The sequence below is a fragment of the Ambystoma mexicanum genome, chromosome 1q, assembly GCF_040938575.1.
Source record: "Ambystoma mexicanum isolate Mex_15411 chromosome 1q, UKY_AmexF1_1, whole genome shotgun sequence".
NCBI classification, from domain to species: domain Eukaryota; kingdom Metazoa; phylum Chordata; class Amphibia; order Caudata; family Ambystomatidae; genus Ambystoma; species Ambystoma mexicanum.
The window spans coordinates 110,631,631-110,652,472 of NC_090922.1; the positions used below are offsets into that span (position 1 = coordinate 110,631,631).

General features: G+C 45.1%; 1 protein-coding gene across 1 annotated transcript in view; it reads left to right on the plus strand.

The window, feature by feature from the left end:
• The window catches only part of LOC138525836 (thyrotropin-releasing hormone receptor-like), a 315,686-nt gene that overhangs the window by 133,677 nt on the left and 161,167 nt on the right, over positions 1-20,842 (plus strand). Inside the window, exon 3 of the mRNA XM_069636078.1 lies at positions 15,047-15,470. Coding sequence (XP_069492179.1) covers positions 15,047-15,470 — 424 coding nt within the window. The remainder of the gene's footprint in view (positions 1-15,046; positions 15,471-20,842) is intronic.

A 20,842-nucleotide genomic window follows, 5' to 3' on the forward strand; every position in this document is an offset into this window, starting at 1 on the left:
AACCTTAACAGGATTCGTAAAGAGTGGCTCTCCTTTCCTGGGAACAACTGCTCTCCTTATCCGCACCAAATCTCCAACCTCAACCACGGTTTTTCTTTCAGGATGTTTCTCATTGACACTTTCCACCCTCTTACCCTTGCGGGCATCCATCTTTTTCCTCACGGCATCCACAACCACATCTGTTTCTCTCGCCCTGCCCAACCATGCTGGTGCCACACAAGTGTTCGCTTTGCGTCCTCTCATTAATTCAAATGCACTAATCCCTGTCTCAATCCGTGGAGCCATCCTTAATGCACACAGTCTATCTCTCACAGCCACTCTTCTGTCAAGTCCACTCGCATTCGCTCCACGAACAGCCTCCATAATGCATCTGTTCACCCTTTCAACCATACCCTTTGCTTGCGGGTAATATAAAGGTGTCCTTTGGTGTTTGATTCCACACCTATCAAGATACTCCACAAACATTTTCCCCACGAATTGTGGGCCATTATCGGTGAGGATACTTCTGGGTAAACCTTCCCTCTCAAAAACATCTTCCAGAAATTCTATTATGCACAGACAAGTAACTTCCCTCAAGATCCTAAATTCAGTCCATCTTGAAAACATATCAACCAGTACGAGAATAAACCTTCCTTTATCTGTACCCATATCAAGTGGGCCCAAAACATCCATAGATAGATCTTGCCACACTCCCACTGGGGTGCTGGTTTTTCCCATTGGTTGAGACATAGCAACTAGATTTTTCCCTGACTTGATACAGTAAGTGCATGCACCCACAACCTTCTCAATTTCACGATCCATTCCTGGCCACCAGTAATCAACCTTAATCACTTCTTTTGTCTTACACACACCTATATGTCCTTGGTGGGCACGACTTATTAGTTTTCCTCTCAAACACCCCGGAATGACCAGCTTGTTCCACCGTTACAACAACTCTCCTTTTAATGACAACTCATTCCTCACCTCCCACATTGACCTTTCCTCACCAGATAATAATCTTTTCTCTGGCCATTCACCTTCTAAAAAAACTATGATCCGTCTCCACATTTCACTTGATTTTAAAGCCTGAATCCACTCCTGTTTCTGTATAATGCCTTCCACAGTTGCAAATACCATATCATTCTCACCACACACACTTTTTCTCTATCACTCACACTATCCTCAATCTTTACTCTTGAGGCATGATCAACCTTGATATTCTCTTTGCCAGCAACTACCTCAATCACAAATTTGTGACGCTGCAGTCTCGTTACCCATCCAGCTACTCTCCTCGATATTTTGTCAAGTCCTTTGTTTTCAAAAATTGACTTAAGTGGCCTATGATCGGTCCTTAGAATAAATTCCTGACCCCAGACAAAATTCTTCATCTTTTCTATACCCCAATGGCACGCCAAAGCTTCTTTTTTTCCAAAACAGAATCATTTAATTCTGCACCCCTCAACATGCGGGACGCAGGCATCACCACCATTTCATTTCCATCAACATCTGGCTGTAGCATCACCACTCCTATGCCAGTGTCACTGGCACCCACAGATAAAATTGTCTTCTTCCTTGTATCGAACATCGACAAGGGTCTTGCCATATCAATTTTTCTCTTCATTTCTTCAAATTCTTTCTCGCATTCATTGCTCCACACAAATTCATCACCTTTTCTTAATAGTGCCCTCAAACTCGTTATGCAATCTGTATAATTCTCAACAAATCAATGATAAAACTCAATAGTACCTAAAAATGATCTTAATTCAGCTTTATTCTTTGGTGACTGCGTTTTCATAATAGACTCCACTAAATTCCTTTTTGGTCTGAGACCTTGTTCAGAAATCTCGTGACCCAAATATTCTACTACCTGATTCATAAAAACACACTTCTCACCCCTTAAAGTTATTCCTCTTGACTTAAATATCTTCAAGATCACATCAAGCCTACTTCTCAATTCTTCCTCATCTTTGCCACAAATCAGAACATCGTCCTGAAAACACCAGACTCCACTGACTTCCCTTAGTAATTTGTCCATCACCTTCTGGAACACTGAGGAAGCAGATACCAATCCAAATGGCATGCGTTTAAATTGATATATGCCTTTATAGGTAATAAAAGCAGTCAATTTGCGAGACTCTGCATCCAAAACTATCTGATGGTAGGCACTTGCCATATCAAGCTTTGCAAAATATTTGGCACTCCCAATCCTACTTAATAGCTCACCCATATTTGGTAGGGGATGGCGATCTGCCACAACACAGCGATTGAGTTCTCTCAAATCAATGCACACCTTCAATTTCCCTTCTTCACCACAACCACAGGAGATATCCATTCTACAGCCTTGGCTGGCTCAATAATCCCTTCCTTTTCCAATTTTACCAATTCATCGCGTACAGCTTTCCGCATTGACAGCGGTAGCGGTCTAAGCTTTGACGCAATTGGCTTACTTCCTTCTTTTTTTCACAATCTTGTGAACCATTCCCTTAAGACATCCTACTTTTTCACAAAATACTTCAGGGTATCTCGTTACCATTTTGCATTTGGCTCTCTTACCACTGGAATCTGGAGATTGGACAACATTGAAAACTTGTTCTTCACCATTGGGATCCAACTTAATTTTTAAGCCTCTCTGTTCCCTCCAACCCAACAATGTCTCTCCTCTCTTAGTAACATACATTTTTCCATGCGTTACCCTCCCTTTAAATTTGAACTCTGCATCACAACATCACAAAATTTCTATTCTATCTTCATTGTACCCTCCTGGAGTTTTATCAGACGGAAATAAATGTTCAATAACACCTCCAACCACATTTTCAAAAACCATTTTGGACATTAACGTGATTTTGGAACATGAATCAGCAAGCATTTTAACAAGATGACCATTCACTTCTATCCATGCTGAAGGATGCTCACACTCATCTGATCCAAGACATGTTACCATATGCACCGTAACAATTTCATTTTCTGAAGTATTAGCCTCTTCAGAGCAGGGGCCATCATATTCCTCAATCAGGAGTGTTGCTTTACCTCCTGCTCCTATCCGATAATCTTTACAGCAATTTTCAAAATGACCCCATTTCTTACATATATTGCATTCGGCACGCCTCCCTGGACATATGGGAGATGTAGATATATGGCGTGCACTCCCACAACGAAAACATAACCTATCTTCCCTTTTTGCATTGTACTGGGAATTATCCTTCTGGGTGTGTTTATTAGCTTGTTCAGATCCCCCACCTTTTGTTTGGGTATTTTCATAACACCTATTGGACCTGATTTTCTGCTTCTTCTTTTCTTTGGAGTAAGGTCCCTTTTTATCCCCCACCCTTAACACCTCAGTTCCTGCCACGGACTTACTTTCCTTCACAGATAGTTTTGCTACACACTGCAATGTATGTTCAATTCTTTTTGCAATGCTAATAACCTCCTCTAAATTGGGGTCATCTTTTAACCAAATCTCCTCACTTATTTTATCATTCGAACAATGTATCATAAATTGATCCCTTAAATGTTCTTCCAAACCACCACCAAATTTACAATGTAAGGACAAATGTCTCAAAGCAGTTATATAATCTTCAACAGATTCTCCTTCATGTTGCCATCTCATGCCAAAATGATATCTTTCCAACACCGTACTGGTCTTAGCTTCAAAATGCTTATCGAGTTTGACTAGAGCAAGGTCAAAATCATTTGCGCCCTCTTCAATATCTAATTCAGCAACATCAGGTAGTGTGTCATATATCCTCTGACCTTCATAGCCCAAAAAATGCATTAACATAGTCACTTTACGCTCAACAGACATTCCATTTCCACATGTAGCTTTAACATATTGTAGAAAACCCTTTTTCCAGGGTGCCCATTTAATCCTCGGTGAACCCGGTGAGGGCATGAACACTTGTGGACCGTGAACTCCAGACAATGCCATGTCTTCTGTTCCTGATGTAGTGACACAATAGTAACCTTCTCTCGAAATGAGTATGCAGTACTGTCAGGTTCTACAAATGACCAGGTAAGTTACCCCCAAAGTGCAATCAAAAGTTGCGGTATGGAGGATAAGCGTGGGTCACTGTAACATGCTCCTGCTGTTTTATTATGCAGTTTATTATCCTTTCACCAAAAAAAAATATTTATTCCAACATCACAAACCGTGGAAAACACGGATGGGGCAGTCAACGTACTCTTCCTCACCTGTGATGCCCCATGGAGGTCCTAACCGAACCTGCCTTCCCACAAGGGGCCCGGGGCAGATCGTAGACCCCTTAGTTTTTCTCCTAGGCTACAGAAGTGCTGGAATCACGCCGGATAAGATGTGACGCCACAGCCACATTCAGGATGGAGCAGACTACAACTCTCACGCTGCTCGATGACCAGATTTCACGTGATTTGCCAGGTGATGGGAAAGGGGCGTGATGCGTCACGTGCATGGCCCAATTGGCAGCCTCGATGCCAGGAAACTTAACTTCGCGGCAGGCAGCACCGCTTCCACGTAATGGGGGGGTGTGGCGGCCACTCACCCAGCCCGCCTGTTAGCTCGGACGGCTGTGGGCTCACCTTCCCAGCTGCCTGCGCCGTTCCAACAGGGCGTCGCCTCCCAAGAGCTTTCGCTGAACGGCACTCCGCCGTACCGCCTGTGCCGCGGTCTGCTGCTCTGCAGATTCCCCCACGACCTCCAACGTCGCTCACAAAACGATTCCGCCTCCGGGCTTGCGATGCACAGTATCGATAGCGTCTATGCCCGCTCGGAACTCGGTCCACTCCAAGGCCGCCAAAACAAAACACGACAGCGGCGCTGCGGAGCTAAAGCCGGGTAACTATCAGCAGGGCAGCCTCCTGGATGTTCGTTTCCTCCCTCGTTTCAGTGGCACAGCGAAACACGGCCTTTCCACACACAGTGATGGTCGGGGGTCTCAGCTCAAAGGTCGCCTTCAAGAGAGATGGTGTGTTTATCCCATCCTCGTCGCCATTGTAAAGAAAGCGATGTGACCAGGTATGATAAGACAGCTTTATTGTCTTTATTTCAGATAGCGTATTAAGAGACCCCCAACCCAGGCAACATCCAGGGTCCAACTGACATAAATCAAGTAACAACACTCTGATCAATAGCATTCCAGAACATATGACACATAAGGAATCTATTATGGAATAACACAGTAACATTCTTAGCTTGTGCAGCCCTGACAGGAGCTGCAATAGTTACAACATCAACAAAGAGAACATTTAAGCATACAACCTATATACAACATATGACATCTCAGTAAAGCAGTTGGATGTCGTTCATCCACGCAATGAAGACCCTTGATGGCTAAGGTAATGATGTCTGCAGTATATGGAGTTGAGGGCCCTCAACCTCATTTTGGCTACCATTTTCCTGCAGCTCTCTCACCACTAAAAAATCTTCCTTCCCTCCTCTCTTGGATAAATCAATTATTTTTTTATTAATCCATTTTTTAAAGAATTGGCTTTGTCGTTTTCCTGTGAACTAAGATTTAGTCTGAATGAGTTAAGGGTTTATTAAGGATAGTTCGAATGTCCTGAAGATATGCATTGTCCATATAGGATATGAGAGAACATTCTATGGGTTTTTGAGTTTTGATCCCACTGGTCCATGCCTGGCTACTGGTGCTTGGGGCTCTCATAAGTAAGTTTTTCTTATTGCTATATATAAGTCGTTTTAATGCCTCTTTCCTCCATATTAGGAGTGTTCTTCCATTTCAGGATTTAAAAACCATGTTTTAGCTTCCAGGGAATATATGGTAAGAGTTGCTCTGAGGTAAGGTCCCTTTTATACAGCGTGGATCGAGTAACTGTAATTGGTTATGTGCTTATTTCCCAGAGGCTTCTAAGCGCGGACCTGGGGATCGAACATGCGTGCTCCACGTCGCCTTGCTTCCAAGGCGAGCGCATTTCCCCTGAGCTATCCTCCCGAGACCTGCTGTTACATATTCTTTGGTTTCTTTGATTTAGGGTGACCAGACGTCCCGGTTTTGGCGGGACTTTCCCGGTATTTGGTGCTCTGTCCCCCTTTCTTAAGATTATGTTCCCATAAGAAACTGCAGTGGTCCTGGTTTTTTGTAGTAGGTCTTCATAGCTGGCAGGCAGGAATGCACAGAAGAAATGTTGCATTTTAAAACTTAAGATAGTGTTAGTTTGTGATAAATGAATTATAATATGTGTTTCTTTGAACAGTAACACTTAAACCCCCTTCTCATCCAAACGCTACTGAAGTGTAGTACCTTGATAGCCACTTTCAAGAGTTAGTCCTACTTTTATTTTAGTTACCCTGTCACGGTTTTTTTACTTTTTAAATCTGGTCACCCTACTTTCATTGTCTTTGAATCTGGTACTGTGTTGCCTTTTTCTCCAGTGCCATTGGTGGAGCTGGAGCTGGTCCACTTCTGGGGAGGTGAACACGACCCTCTGTGGGGTCCTCATGCATGGTAGCCTCGAGTCCACTGTTAGTAAGTGACTAGGCGGGGCTTGTTCCTGTTCAGAGTAGAGTCTCTTTTACAGGGCAGATATTTATTTGCATGTGCTGAATGTAGGACAGATTTTTATTTGTCTTTGTTTTACAGGCCTCACTCAGATCATCCTGATGAATGGTTTGGGCCTTATTATCATGGGAGTGGTGCCAGCTGCTGCGCGCCTTTTTGCGCACCTGGTTTTGCAGGATAAGTACCTTTTTGGCACTTGATGTTTCATGAAAAGGAGTCTGTTCTCAGCGTTCTTTGTTTTATGATTACTTCCTTTCCATGCACACAGTGAATAGGGCAACATATTCTTGATTCACTGAAAGTCAAATTTTCTTCGGGTTTTGAGGTAACAAAATCTTTTGGGCAGAAGGCTTACAACCCCACTGATGCTGGAGGTCCTTGTTACAGGTCTTATACAATAAAGCACAGTTTGGTTCTGTGGTGGGCCAACAAAACATGTGCCACAAGAAGTAAGGGTTCAGACTTAATTCATGTAGACAGTGTTTGGGATAAATGCGTACAGGGTCTGGGAGTTTATCAACAACACTATTTACTCCTCTTCTGGAATGGTTGAAAGGGCCAAATAACATGACTATGTTCCCTTGAGGATTGTTGAAGGGGTCCAGCTCCTAAAACCTTGCCTCAGCCTCACCCACAGAAATTGTACCAGGCTGGCCAGTTGTCAGAGAACCGCCAAGATCTCTGTTCTCTTCAGTCTTAGATCCCATTTACTACTTCCCTGCCGTGCCCCTGGCTTTTCTCTTTCTTTCTTTCTTTCTTTCTTTCTTTCTTTCTTTCTTTCTTTCTTTCTTTCTTTCTTTCTTTCTTTCTTTCTTTCTTTCTTTCTTTCTTTCTTTCTTTCTTTCTTTCTTTCTTTCTCTCTCTCTCTTCCACTTCAAACTGCTGGCTCCTGAATGACTGCACCTCCTCTTTCCAGTTCACCTGCTTGTGCTGCCTTTATCGAATCTCCCGATTCTACCTCCTTCTACACCTCTCTTGCTTCTGACACTTTACAGACCTCACCGGTTTTCCCCTTTGCCCATTTTAGGCTCTACCTCCTTGTTTCCCTTCCATTCTGTTACACAAATGTTCTTTTTCCCCTCTTTTTGTGTTGAACCATCCCTTTGGTGAGTTGATATAATTATTTTCTTTGCCCCATCTTTCCAGGTCTGTCAGCTCTGTAGTTGTTAAGACGCCCAGTGGCCATCTTAAAGTCAGGCAACAAAATATTTGCAGGTTGTCGCTGAACACAGATGCATATTGATTGTGGGTTTCAGGTTTTTTTGTAAATTGAAGTTTATTGATTTTAAACAGAGCCAAGCTTTAGGTAAACAGAGCAACGTGAGGGATCAACCCTCTACAAGCACTTCAATCATCATGACTTGCTCCCCCATTAACTCCCCGCCCTCCCCCAAAACCCCTGTGTTTCAGATAAACTCCCCCTTCGGCAGCCTGATATCATAACTTTGCCCTTATATTTCAGTCAAAATCCAAGTGGGCTTTAAACATTTAATACTTGCCTTATCGGGTTCAGTGGTGCGCCTTCCACTCTTATTGTCCTTTCGAGCCAGGCCAATTCCTTCTTTAGGAGCGCTCTTCCACCTCTCCCCCACCCAAATGCTTTGCAAAAACAGTTTTGTGGTACAGAAGATGAGGACTAATCAACATGTTCTACCCTACTATGTATAGGGTATGGTCTCCATTAAAGGCACGGCTTTGAATGCTTTATAAGACATATGTGCTAAATGATCCCTGTGCAGTGAGGGTGAGGGCCTCAATCCTCTCTTTGGAGTGTCTCTGTCCCTCTGGTGATGCTGTTTTACTGTAGTAACTCTTCCTTACATTTCAACTCCCTGATACATTGGTACATCTACATTTCAGCATCTAGTGTTGACCTTTTTGTTTAGTTGCTTGGTCTTCACCACTTGTATTGTCTTTCATTGTGTAGATGCTCATGCCTGCAGCATCCTTCTGGAGTCAGGCTTGGGACTGTTCCCTCTCTTGCTGCAGCATGGGCTCTGGTTCTTGGGCTTCTTTTTGGATGTGAATTGCAAGAGCATGTGTGTGTGCAGAGGTCTATATACTTTGATCTTTCCATTTCCAATCGGTGGTGTATTGTAGCTCAGTTTTGCTTGGTACTGTGGGCCATTTTGGGCCATGCTCTGGTCTATGAAGCCTATGTGCTTTGCATTTCAGTGGACCTATAAGGCAGGGCGGTGGCGTGGCCCTGTTCAGGTGGTTTTTTTCTACTGCTCTGCTCAGTGCACTAGGATCTATGGTTGGAATGCCATTTTTGTGTGCCACTTTGTTTGCATCCAGCCGCTTGGTGTTTGTGGATTGTTGGCCTTTTCTAGCATAGGGTATGCTGGTTTCCCAGTATCTTTTTTCCCCCTTTGGCGGTCCTCTTCGTATGTCGGGGGCTTGGCAGCAGCATACATGTCATGTGTTTGTCAGAGGAGGATTTCTTAATTCCTTTGGAAGTGCCCTGGCAGATGGGCAGGCTACTCTTAGTTGCTTTGCTTTGCTATACTTCTAGGTGTTCACTTTTCACTTGACCATATACTTCATGTTCCTTCCTGCAGTTGATGAGTGTGAAGTAGTCGGATTTATACCTCCAATAGGCTTTGATGCTTCATTGCAGGTGGCAGTGTAGTCTTTCCACCTTGTGAGTTTACAGTAACACTTCTTATGTAATAATCAATTGGTTGTTCTATCAATCATAAATCTATATGTTTTGTGTGTAGAAAGCAGCGTTTCCTAATGAGTAGTGTTGTTACTTGGCTCATAGTCTGAAGTGGAGGACTGTTGGTGAAAGACTTGACACTGCTTGGTATAGCAAGGGCTGTCTACTTGGTGGTATTCAAAATGCCCGTCTCGGTTTCAAGGTTGCAGCTAAGCGTGATTTCGGCTCAGTTTGCATTTCTGTGCACGCTGGCAGGGATGCATTGGTTACATGTGAGGTTAGTGCAGGGAAACCACTAACCCAAGCCCATATTGACCCACACCAATATAGACAGGTTTGATTGCTCTGGCAAGGGGCAACTTAGTGGGAGGGCCAGTGCCCATATTAAGTAAATTGGGAAGTTGACAGCAGTGTGGGTATGGTGGGGTTGTTGGGAGCAGGCTGGAGTGGAGGAAGAAAAGTGGAGGAAGGCTAAGGAAGGGAGCTGGAGAGAGGCTGGTGGTGGCAACAGGAGAGCAGTGGTTTGGGGATGTAAGAGAGAGGAGGCTGGCAGAAGAGGGAGAAAGGAAGGGCGAGCAAGTATTTATATAGAGAGAGGGAGATAGGCCGGGAGGGGGAGAGGCAAAATTTGTTGTGATATGAAGGAGAAGGGGTAACCTGGAAATGCCAGGAAAAAAATAAGTAATTTTCAGGAAGTGGAGAAAGGCGGTCAGAGGGAGAAGAGAAGGGGAGAACTTAGAGGTGTGGGCAGAGGAGAGAAAGCTAAACGCGAACAAGAAGAGCATTGAAAGAAACATTAAGGAGAAAGGGAAGAACGCCAAAGAGGGGCTTGAAAGGAGAGACAGAGAAGGGTTTAAAGGATATAATCAGAAGAAAGAGAAAAAAGCACTGGGGGTGGAGTGGGAAGGAGATACAAGTAGAAGATTGCAGGAGAGGGTTGAGGAAAACAGTCAGGAGTAGGGAAGAATGGACATCTGGAGAAAGGAATGAGGTATCCAAAAGGCCTGAAGTAGTGTCAAGAGGAACAAACAGAGAGAGGGTAGGGTGGGGGAGATGTTCAAGGGATATAGAAAGGGAATTTCAAGGAGGTGCGGAGAAGAGAACAGGAGGAAGTTGGAAGTAGAGAGGAGGAACAGGAAAACCCAATAATTGAAACGGACGAGCCTGGACGGTGTAGAGGAATGAGCACATGGACAGGCATCAAGAAGGTGCAAGAAAAGAGCAGACTGGAGACGTAAGGCGAGTAGAGGTAGGCAAGGTTCCCTTCAGTACGGAACTGCTGTGACCCACCGAGGAGGAGGGTAAGGACTCGGGTTGGTGAGAGGGAGTCCAGGACCCTGAACAAGGAGGAGGCAAGGAAGCGGAACTGAGGCCTGAGAACCAGTCACCAGGGCTCCCAGACGACTTGGATGGGAAGCAGACGGGCTAAGTGCACCAACCCGAGGAGACAAGGGATACTTAAAACACCAGCACTGTGAGTAAACCGGATTTGACCAAACATCATAGGGATAACCGTGGATTAGGATTAGCAAACTAACGTGCTTGACTGTTGCCACAAAGGAGAAGCCATCCTTTTATCGTGAGCCATTATATGTTTTTAGTCTAGCCTAAAACTGTGATCTTGCACAGGCCTACTGGTGATTGTTCAGGAGGTGAGTGCTCCTGGAAAGGGGGCGGCTGCTACATAGTTTTGTTCTCTTTAGAGGGCTAGCGTTGCGGCCTGTTTCCTCTGCATCATCGACCCTCATATTGACAAAACCGGGACCAGGACAGGCGTGCTCGGTGTGATGAAGGAGGCTGGTCTTTGATCAGAGAATTCCTGTGTGCAGAGGCGTGACTAGTGGGGGCTTAGTGGGCTACAGCCCCGAATCTTTTGGTTGTAGCCCCAGATAGAAGCTCAGGAGCTACAACCAAAGGCTGGCTAGCCCTGAGTCCCGAAAGTCCCGACATTAGCATAGCCCCGGATCTTTTCCAGACCTAGCACCACCCTCTGCCCTCATGCAATGAAAGTTCAAGTCAGGCTTAATCATTCTACATTCGGTGATCCAGCACTCAAGAGTGCAAGTCTTGACAAGGGAATATTAACCGCAAAGTGTTTGATAGAGTAGATCATTAAGGTGAAAGGTTGAGTTAAATGAAGAGATACACTTCCTTCAAGGGGCACCCAGACCTTGTTTGAAATGTAATTTCTTATGCTGTGTATTCTAAGTTGCAGGTCCCCAGCCACAGAGAATATCAAGTGAATGGATGGGGTAGCATTGCCATCTTTGGAGAGTATGGGGCCTTGTGCATCAGCATAGTCATTTCTTATGTTTCTGCCTATGGCTTTAGGTCTCACATTTTACTGCATGGTGCTCACCTTGTATGTTAATGAGTGGAGTGATCACTGACACTGTGCACCAATCAAGTAACTGCACTTCAAAGTTGGGGTGTTTTTATTGACTTGTCCCCTTTATTAAACAACTTCGGAACTCTGAATGGGGTTTGACCTCTCCACGGTCTCCTGTTACTCAAATGCTCTTTGTAGTTCTAGGAACATTGCTATTTGCCCCCCCCCCCCTTGCCACTGACTCCCATTTCTCACATGTGATTTGTTTTGCTGGATACATTGCTATTTGCCACCCCTTGCCACTGACTCCCATTTCTCAAATGCACTTTGTATTACTGGGTATATTGCTATCTGCCCCCCACCCCTTGCCACTGACCCCCATTCCTCAAATGTGCTTTGTATTGTTGGGTACAGTGTTATCTGCCCCCCCTTGCCACTGACTCCCATTTCTCAAATGCACTTTGTATTGCTAGGTACATTGCTATCTGCCCCCCACCCCTTGCCACTCACCCCCATTTCTCAAATGTGCTTTGTATGTTGGGTACATTGTTATCTGCCCCCCTTGCCACTGACTCCCATTTCTCAAATGCACTTTGTATTACTGGGTACATTGCTATCTGCCCCCACCCCTTGCCACTGACCCCCATTTCTCAAATGTGCTTTGTATTGTTGGGTACATTGTTATCTGCCCCCCCTTGCCACTGACTCCCATTTCTCACATGCGCTTTGTGTTACTGGGTACATTGCTATCTGCCACCCCATGCCACTGACTCCCATTTCTAACATACGCTTTGTATTACTGGGTTCATTGCTATCTGCCACCCCTTGCCACTGACTCCCATTTTTCGCAAGTGCTTTGTATTACTGGTTACATTGCTATCTGCCACCCATTGCCACTGACTCCCATTTCTCACATGTGCTTTGTGTTACTGGGTACATTGCTATCTGTCACCCCTTGCCACTGACTCCCATTTATCACATGCACTTTGTATTACTGGGTACATTGCTATCTGCCCCCCTTGCCACTGACTCCCATTTCTCACATGCGCTTTGTGTTACTCAGTACATTGCTATCTGCAGCCCCTTGCCACTGACTCCCATTCCTCACATGCACTTTGTGTTACAGTGTAAATTGTTATCTGCCACCCCTTGCCACTGACTCCCATTTTTCACATGCCTTTGTGTTACTCGGTCCATTGCTATCTGCCACCCCTTGCCACTGACTTCCATTTCTCACATGCGCTTTGTGTTACTGGGTACATTGCTATCTGCCATCCCTTGCCACTGACTCCCATTTCTCACATGCACTTTATATTACTCTGTACATGGCTATCTGCCACCCCTTGCTACTGACTCCCATTTCTCACATGCGCTTTGTGTTACTCAGTACATTGCTATCTGCAGCCCCTTGCCACTGACTCCCATTCCTCACATGCACTTTGTGTTACAGTGTAAATTGTTATCTGCCACCCCTTGCCACTGACTCCCATTTTTCACATGCCTTTGTGTTACTCGGTCCATTGCTATCTGCCACCCCTTGCCACTGACTTCCATTTCTCACATGCGCTTTGTGTTACTGGGTACATTGCTATCTGCCATCCCTTGCCACTGACTCCCATTTCTCACATGCACTTTATATTACTCTGTACATGGCTATCTGCCACCCCTTGCTACTGACTCCCATTTCTCACATGCGCTTTGTATTACTGGGCACATTGCTATCTGCCACCCCATGCCACTGACTCTCATTTCTCACATCCGCTTTGTATTACTGGGTACATTGCTATTTGCCCCCGCCCCCTTGCCCCTGACTCCCATTTCTCACATGCAATTTAGCAATTTATTTTGCTGGGTACATTGCTATTCCCTCCCCACCCCCTTGCCACTGACTCCCATTTTTCACATATGCTTTTTATTACTGGGTACATTGCTACTTGCCACTGACTCCCATTTCTCAAATGCACTTTGTATTTCTGGGTACTTTGCTATCTGCCACCCCTTGCCACTGACTCCCATTTGTCACATGCACTTTGTATTGCTGGGTACATTGCTATCTGCCCCCCCGCCCCCCACCGCTTGCCACTGACTCCAATTTCTCACATGTGCTTTGTGTTACTCAGTAAATTGCTATCTGCCACCAATTGCCACTAGCCCCCTATTTCTTACATGCGCTTTGTGTTACTGGGTACAGTGCTATCTGAAATCTCTTGCAACTGACTTAACTTTTCTTTCATGCGCTTTGTTGTACTAGGTACATTGGGAATCTGCCACCACTTGCCACTGACCCCCATTTCTTACATGCGCTTTGTGTTACTGGGTACATTGCTATCTGCCATCCCTTGCAATTGACTCAACTTTTCTCACATGCGCTTTGTGTTACTGGGTATATTGGCAATCTGCCACCCCTTGCCACTGACTCCCATTTCTCACATGCGCTTTGTGTTACTGGGTACATTGCTATCTGCCACCACTTGACACTGACTCTCATTTCACACATGCGCTTTATGTTACTGGGTACATTGCTATCTGCCACCCCTTGCCATTGGCTCCCATTTTTCACATGCGCTTTGTGTTACTGGGTACATTGCTATTGGCCCCCCCAACCCTCCTGCCACTGACTCCCATTTTTCACATGTGATTTTTAGTACTGGGTACATTGCTATTTGCCATCCCTTGCCACTGACTCCCATTTCTCACATGCACTTTGTGTTGCTGGGTACTTTGCTATCTGCCACCCCTTGCCACTGACTCCCATTTCTCACATGCACTTTGTATTGCTGGGTACATTGCTATCTGCCCCCCCCCGTCCCCAGCGCTGGCCACTGACTCCCATTTCTCACATGCGCTTTGTGTTACTGGATACATTGCTATCTGCCACCCCTTGCCATTGACTCCCATTTCTCACATGCGCTTTGTATTACTGGATACATTGCTATCTACCACCCCTTGCCACTGACTCCCATTTCTCACATGCGCTTTGTATTACTGGGTACATTGCTATCTGCCACCCCTTGCCACTGACTCAACTTTTCTCACATGCGTTTTGTGTTACTGGGTACATTGCTATCTGCCACCCCATGCCACTGACTCCCATTTCTCACATGCACTTTGTATTACTGGGTACACTGCTATCTGCCACCCTTTGCCACTGACTCCCATTTCTCACATACACTTTGTATTACTGGGTACATTGCTATTTGCCCCCCCCCCCCCCCCTTGCCACTGACTCTCATTTCTCACATGCAATTTGTTTTGCTGGAAACATTGCTATTTGCCCCCCCCCCCCCTCTTGCCACTGACTCCCATTTTTCACATGTGCTTTTTATTACTGGGCACATTGCTATCTGCCACCCCATGCCACTGAGTCCCATTTCTCACATGCACTTTGTATTGCTGGGTACATTGCTCTCTGCCACTCCTTGCCACTGATTCCCATTTCTCACATGCGCTTTGTATTGCTGGATACATTGTTTTTGTATTGCTGGGTACATTGTTTTTTGCCACCCTTTTTCATTGCAAAGTGTATTGCTATTTTCCACGCCTTGCCACTGACTCCCATTCCTACCATGCTCTTTGTATTGCCAGGTACATTGCTATTTGCCACCCGATGCGTGCCCAGACCATGTGTACTGTGTCCCGAGCCAAGCGGATCATCGCCATCGTCTGGCTTTTCACCTCCGTCTACTGCACGCTGTGGTTCTTCTTGGTTGACATCAACATCAATAAAAACCAGCATCTCGAGTGCGGCTACAAGGTCTCGCGCAACCTCTACCTCCCAATCTACCTGGTGGACTTTGCTGTCTTCTACGTCACCCCTCTCTTTGTGGCCACCATCTTGTACGGACTGATTGGGCGGATCCTCTTCCTGAGCCCCATGTCCCCCCGTGTCGACAACAACACTGAGCGCTGGAGGGAGAAGAGTGCCAAACAGAAGAACGGCTCAGAGTTAGAGGCCAGCAAAGCCAACAGTCGCTCCAAAAGCAAGGGTGCCCTCTCATCCAGGAAACAGGTAATGGAGATTTTGGTTTTCCTACCAGCACAGTATCTGTTTAAATTGCTTTATTGTCCACATCAGCGACCAGCAATCACCAATTTTCTGAATTAGGGATCCAGTAATGACCCTTCTTCTTTTCAGTTGCACATCATCTCTACTGGAGACAACCTCGCCATTTGACTATGTTGGCTGCAAGCGGGTTTGATGTCTCAATCTTCTAACTGTTACCTAAACACAACTCCGCCCCCATTGGCTTGGGCGTGGCAGCTGTCCCATGCACAAAGTTTGACTATGGGTACCGTGAAGCTTCTATTGTCCCTCCCGCTGCTGCTTCCCGCACAGGGGTGTCGCTAGATCTGCAAAAGATCCGTGGCTATGCTAATTTTGGGACTGTCGGGACTGGGGGCTAGCTAGCCTTTTTGGTTGTAACCCTTGAGCTTTTATCCGGGGCTACAACCAAAAGACCCGGGGCTGTAGCCCCCTCAGCCCCCCCCCATCAACGCCTCTGTTCGCGCTACTGAAGATCATCCGTCTTTTTGGCGTTTCCTGAAAACGCATCTGTTTTAAATCTGTTAAGTTTCCGTTAGTCCACTGCCCTAGCGTTGCTTAAGCGCCAAGGTGCCCTTGGGTGAATGCTGCGCTCTATAAGTACTCATAACATAACATAAAAATAGTAACCCTATAGCAGCTCCTTCTATTTAAAGGGAAAGTGACTGGTGACCCAATGTCTGGGGCTCTGGCAGCGCTTACACTGAAATGACCTGCAGGGGTCACTGTTCTGGTGTGGCCAATGCTTGTTCTCTCAGGTGCTGTGGGGGTGACCTGGGCTGCATGTCCTAATTGGCCGGAACCAGTACAAAGAATATTCAAGGGTCACACATTGTGTAGGCAGTGGGCCTTATGCCTGATGGAACATTATGTAAAGTGGCCTCGTTCGTGTTGGTGAGAAGTGAGCAAGGGGAGGTTGGAAGAAGAGAGGCGAAAGAGGAAAACCCAGAAATGGATGCGGGTGAACCTGGAAGGTCTAGAGGAATGAGCACCAACACGAACAAGGCCATCACTGGATGAAAGGCTTATTGCACTGGGGTTTTATTCCTGATACCTGCTCAAGGCCATATGCAACAGATGACACCATCACGTGGGCTTGAGTTCCAGCAGAAGTCATGTGCGATGTAATTGGTGATACAATGGGGAAGGTGATTGGTACGATAGGTGATGCTTTGAACGAACATATGAGTGCAGTTGTGGAGAAGAGATTGGTACTACAGTGGGGGCTATCATTTGAAAGTAGCGGGTGATGTGATGCAGAAGAATGGGCATTACAGTAATGATGGGTGATGAAATGGAAAAGCGATAGGTGAGACCACTGCTTCTGGGAATGGTTGACAATGAAGGTGGGACAAACTTAATCTGGGGGAACCTTCACACTAGGTCCTCTTTGTCGGGTGGAGTTTTTGGCACAAATACCGCCAGTACTAACTACCATCACCCCTGGAAGTATTTGCAAAATTCCATCCAATTACACATGTATCACTGCCCCACAGGAGTATTCCAGAAGGGCCACTTATGGTTGTTTTGTTAAAAAAAAAAATATAGCGTATTCATACCACTGCAGTACATTTGATTTATTGCACAAAAGGGTTCATTCTAACCTAACATGGGAAAGGTGGTGAGATGGTGGGAACGAAACGTCCCTTTCTCCCCCATTGTATTGTCCACATGACAAGTTTTTTCCCTGTATTGAAGGGAGGCACTTCTGTACAGTGAAAAGACCTTTAAATAACTGTGGTATTTTTCAATGTTTACCTCGACCTCTGGGCTGGAGGTAAAGATTGACAGATTTTGAGGGTGCAATTCTACCGTGTTATGTAGAGATATTCAGCACCAGCACTATTCCAATGGAATACCACCAGCTGTATCTAACTGTGACCTGTAATTGGATGGGAGTTATGACCCATAATGTAATGACCCTCCTTGGACTGATATTTTGCTGCATCTCGAGCTTGCCATGGCTAATTCTATTGAACACCAAGCTACCCTCACTGCTGCGAAGGACAGTTTTGCCATTGTATGCAATAATGTGAAGTTTCCTCATAACCCAGGGTAATGCAACAAGGGCCCTCAAAGACATCAAGGTAAATATTGTTGATTGGACAAATGTTGCTAAGGAAGCCAATTTGATCCTGTCTAAAGCGAGAGATGGGCAGATGCCCTATAAGGATATGGTACGAGCGCTCTGTGTGGAATATGAGGCTCTCATAGTGAGGAACAAGGGGGAATCTTGTGGAGGGTTTTGGGGCAACCTGTTGATTGTATCATAGTAAATCCTATATGATTCCTGATGGAAATGCTAGGAAATCGCAAAATGATAGTCTTTCCTATAGGAAAGTAATATGCTTTCCCTAGTGCGAATACGCCGCAAAATTGCTCTGAAGATACGCTTAATACCCAGAGGTTTCTAAGCACAGACCCAGGGATCGAATCTGTGGTACTCCATGTCATCTTGCTTCCAAGGCGAGCACTTTGCCCCTGAGCTATCATCCCGATCCTGTGCAAGGTTTCTGCAAACTGGCCCCTGATAGTCAGTGATGTTGCCCACAGATTCTCATGGTTAATGGTCACCAGAGAGATGCTAATAAAAAATAGGGGTACAAAACTGCCGCACAACCTAGATTCAATATCCCAGGAAGAATTAAGATCTGCAGAAATACTGTCTTGGATCCATCTGAAGAGGAAAGAGAAGCACAAGAACTACAGAAAAAATGAAATGAAAGGCCTTGTCAAATGAAAGTGTTTGGCCTCTGCAGTAAAATTTGCCTTTGTGGCTACTGGTCTTTAGAAATGTTGATGCACCTCTTTTTCTTTTGTATAGTGGAGCAAAGAATCAATTACACCAGTTCTGGAATGTATGCGTTAGAACTATATTTAAGACTAAGAACAGCTGTTAGGAAAAAGCATCTGAGCGAAAAGGCACTGCGGAGCACCAGGGCCGGCCTTAAGGGCAGCAGCGCCCTGTGCGAACTGGCGCACCCCCCCACACCCCTGCGCCGACTGGTTAACAGGGGGCGGGGTGAAAGGGGGCGGGGCCAGGATGGGCAACTTTTTTATTTTTTATTTTTATTTTTTATTTTTTTTACCTCCTCGCTGCGGCGAGGAGGTTAAATAGGTGCCGTTAGCACCCCATTGTCATTGAATGAGCCCGCCATCGCGGGTTCATTCAATGACAATGAGGCACCTGCCACACCTTCTGCCACCTCGCCAGCTCGGGGGAGCGCTTGAAAGACTCCCCGGAGCTGGCATGGTGGGGGGCTAATGGCTCCTTTTCTTGTGAAAAGTGTCCACGGCGGAGGGGCGCATTTAAATGCACACACCGCCGCGGGCAGCTTTTACAGTAAAAGGCCGCCTGCTGCGCCTTGGCCCACAACGCCAGCTCGGGGGAGCCCTTGAAAGACTCCCCCGAGCATGCGTGGCAGGGGCAAAAGGCGCCCTAGGGGACGTGGCGCCCAAGGCGGTGGCCCGGCTCGCCCCCCCTAAGGCCGGCTCTGCGGAGCACGATAGATCAATTGGAGGATGAGGATCATATGATGCATTGATACTGTCTTGTGATGTATTGCTGCACCTCTTGAAATATCCTTTGCATATTCTTATTTTCGAGTCTTGTACGTTATAACGTGTTGGATACCTGGCTGCAGTTTAAGGAATATTTTATACTCGAAATAAACGACTACTTGATTTGATTTAACAGTTTCAGTCGAGGAATAATTCAAACGGGCTCTCGTCAGGACTACAGACAAAATTGCAACTATTTGAACACATAAATGCGACAATGCAAGGTGCTGTTAGCAGGTGTCATGGATTGCAGATATCAGCCATTACACATAATGACAATATAAGCATCAGCAAAGCCATCAGTTCTAGCTGTCATGACCGAAAACAATTGGTGTTTAGTTTACATTTTCTGTGGTGGTTTAATACATTAATTGGGAAACCACTCGAACCGTCAGCACATGAGACCTGCTTTCATCTAAATCGGGTTTTATTTATTTATTTAATATACCATACAACATACAAAACATACACATTGAATTAAAATTACACAAGTTTCCCCAACCTTATGCACAGTTGGTGTAACATGAATGCATTGATTATCCTGAAAGATTCGGTCTGTTACAATTAAAACGTTCAATTGATCACAGTAAAACCTTAGACTCAATAAATAGTACAACACACTTAAAAATAGTAAAACCTCTTAGTAAAATGCTTTGTTACAAAAGTAAAATACATTATCAAGATACAATGTTAATATTTCCGCACTCTTGCAGTAAAATAGAACTAAATCAAATATCAGATTAGCATCGCAGCCATTTGAAAACGTAGCCCAAATAAATGTTAGATCCTCCAAATTGAGATTGTTGTTATACACTTTCAAGTAGCTAGATCTTAAACCCCCTAAACTGTCACAATCTAATAACAACCCTGTTTTCATCTAAATCAGGTTTTGGTATGGAGTACATGGTGAAGGTTTGCCAGTACTGCAGAAACAATAAATATAGGCGGTCAAATCCGACAATATCATTGAACCATACAATTCAAATGATGCTAGCAATAGCTACTGTATGGTACTTTAACTAATTAGACACGTCACTCTAACTTATGATCCAACAAACAGAATAGTCAGGGTTAGGATTATATAAATGTATAACAAGTACTAAGGGAAACTCTACAACCAAAGAACTACATCTAAATGAAATGGTGTCAGGCTGGGTTGAACCCAATTGTGATCCCTTATTGTCCTTGTTTGCTCCTTTTAAACAGCATACTTTTTGAATAGCCAGTCAGTCTTAGTTGTTGCCATGCTCAATGCTCCCTATTCAACCCCACCCGCTTTTTTGTTAAAATGAGGGCAGAGTCCCCTTGAAATCGTAAGAAGAATGCCAGGCTTCCAAGTTATCTGTTTAACTGCATCCAGAATTGTAGTAGGAGATCAGAATTTTGGGTGACATTGAGAACCAGGTGGTTATGGTCTAATATTTTGCTTCTCTTGTTTGTGTATTGCATAGCCTGTGGACAGCGTGGTCAGTGCTACAGACCAAAAAACAGTCAAGTAGTTAGTGTCCTGATGAACGCCACAAATTGAACGCTTGCAGAAACCGGTCAGGCATTCTTGGGGAATGTCTCAAAGAGAAATGTGAGACTTTCCCCTCTATTTTCATTAGTTGCCTCCCTCGGAATGTTTAAAGCTTGCAAACATGGAATTTAAAATGGTTTGTTTATAAAAAATAAACTAATATTTTATGTTACATGTTTAGTGGGCTAGGAATGGTTGGAGGAATTCTATCCCTTTTGGGGAGATGCTGCACACATGTGTTGCTTTAGGGAAAGAGCTC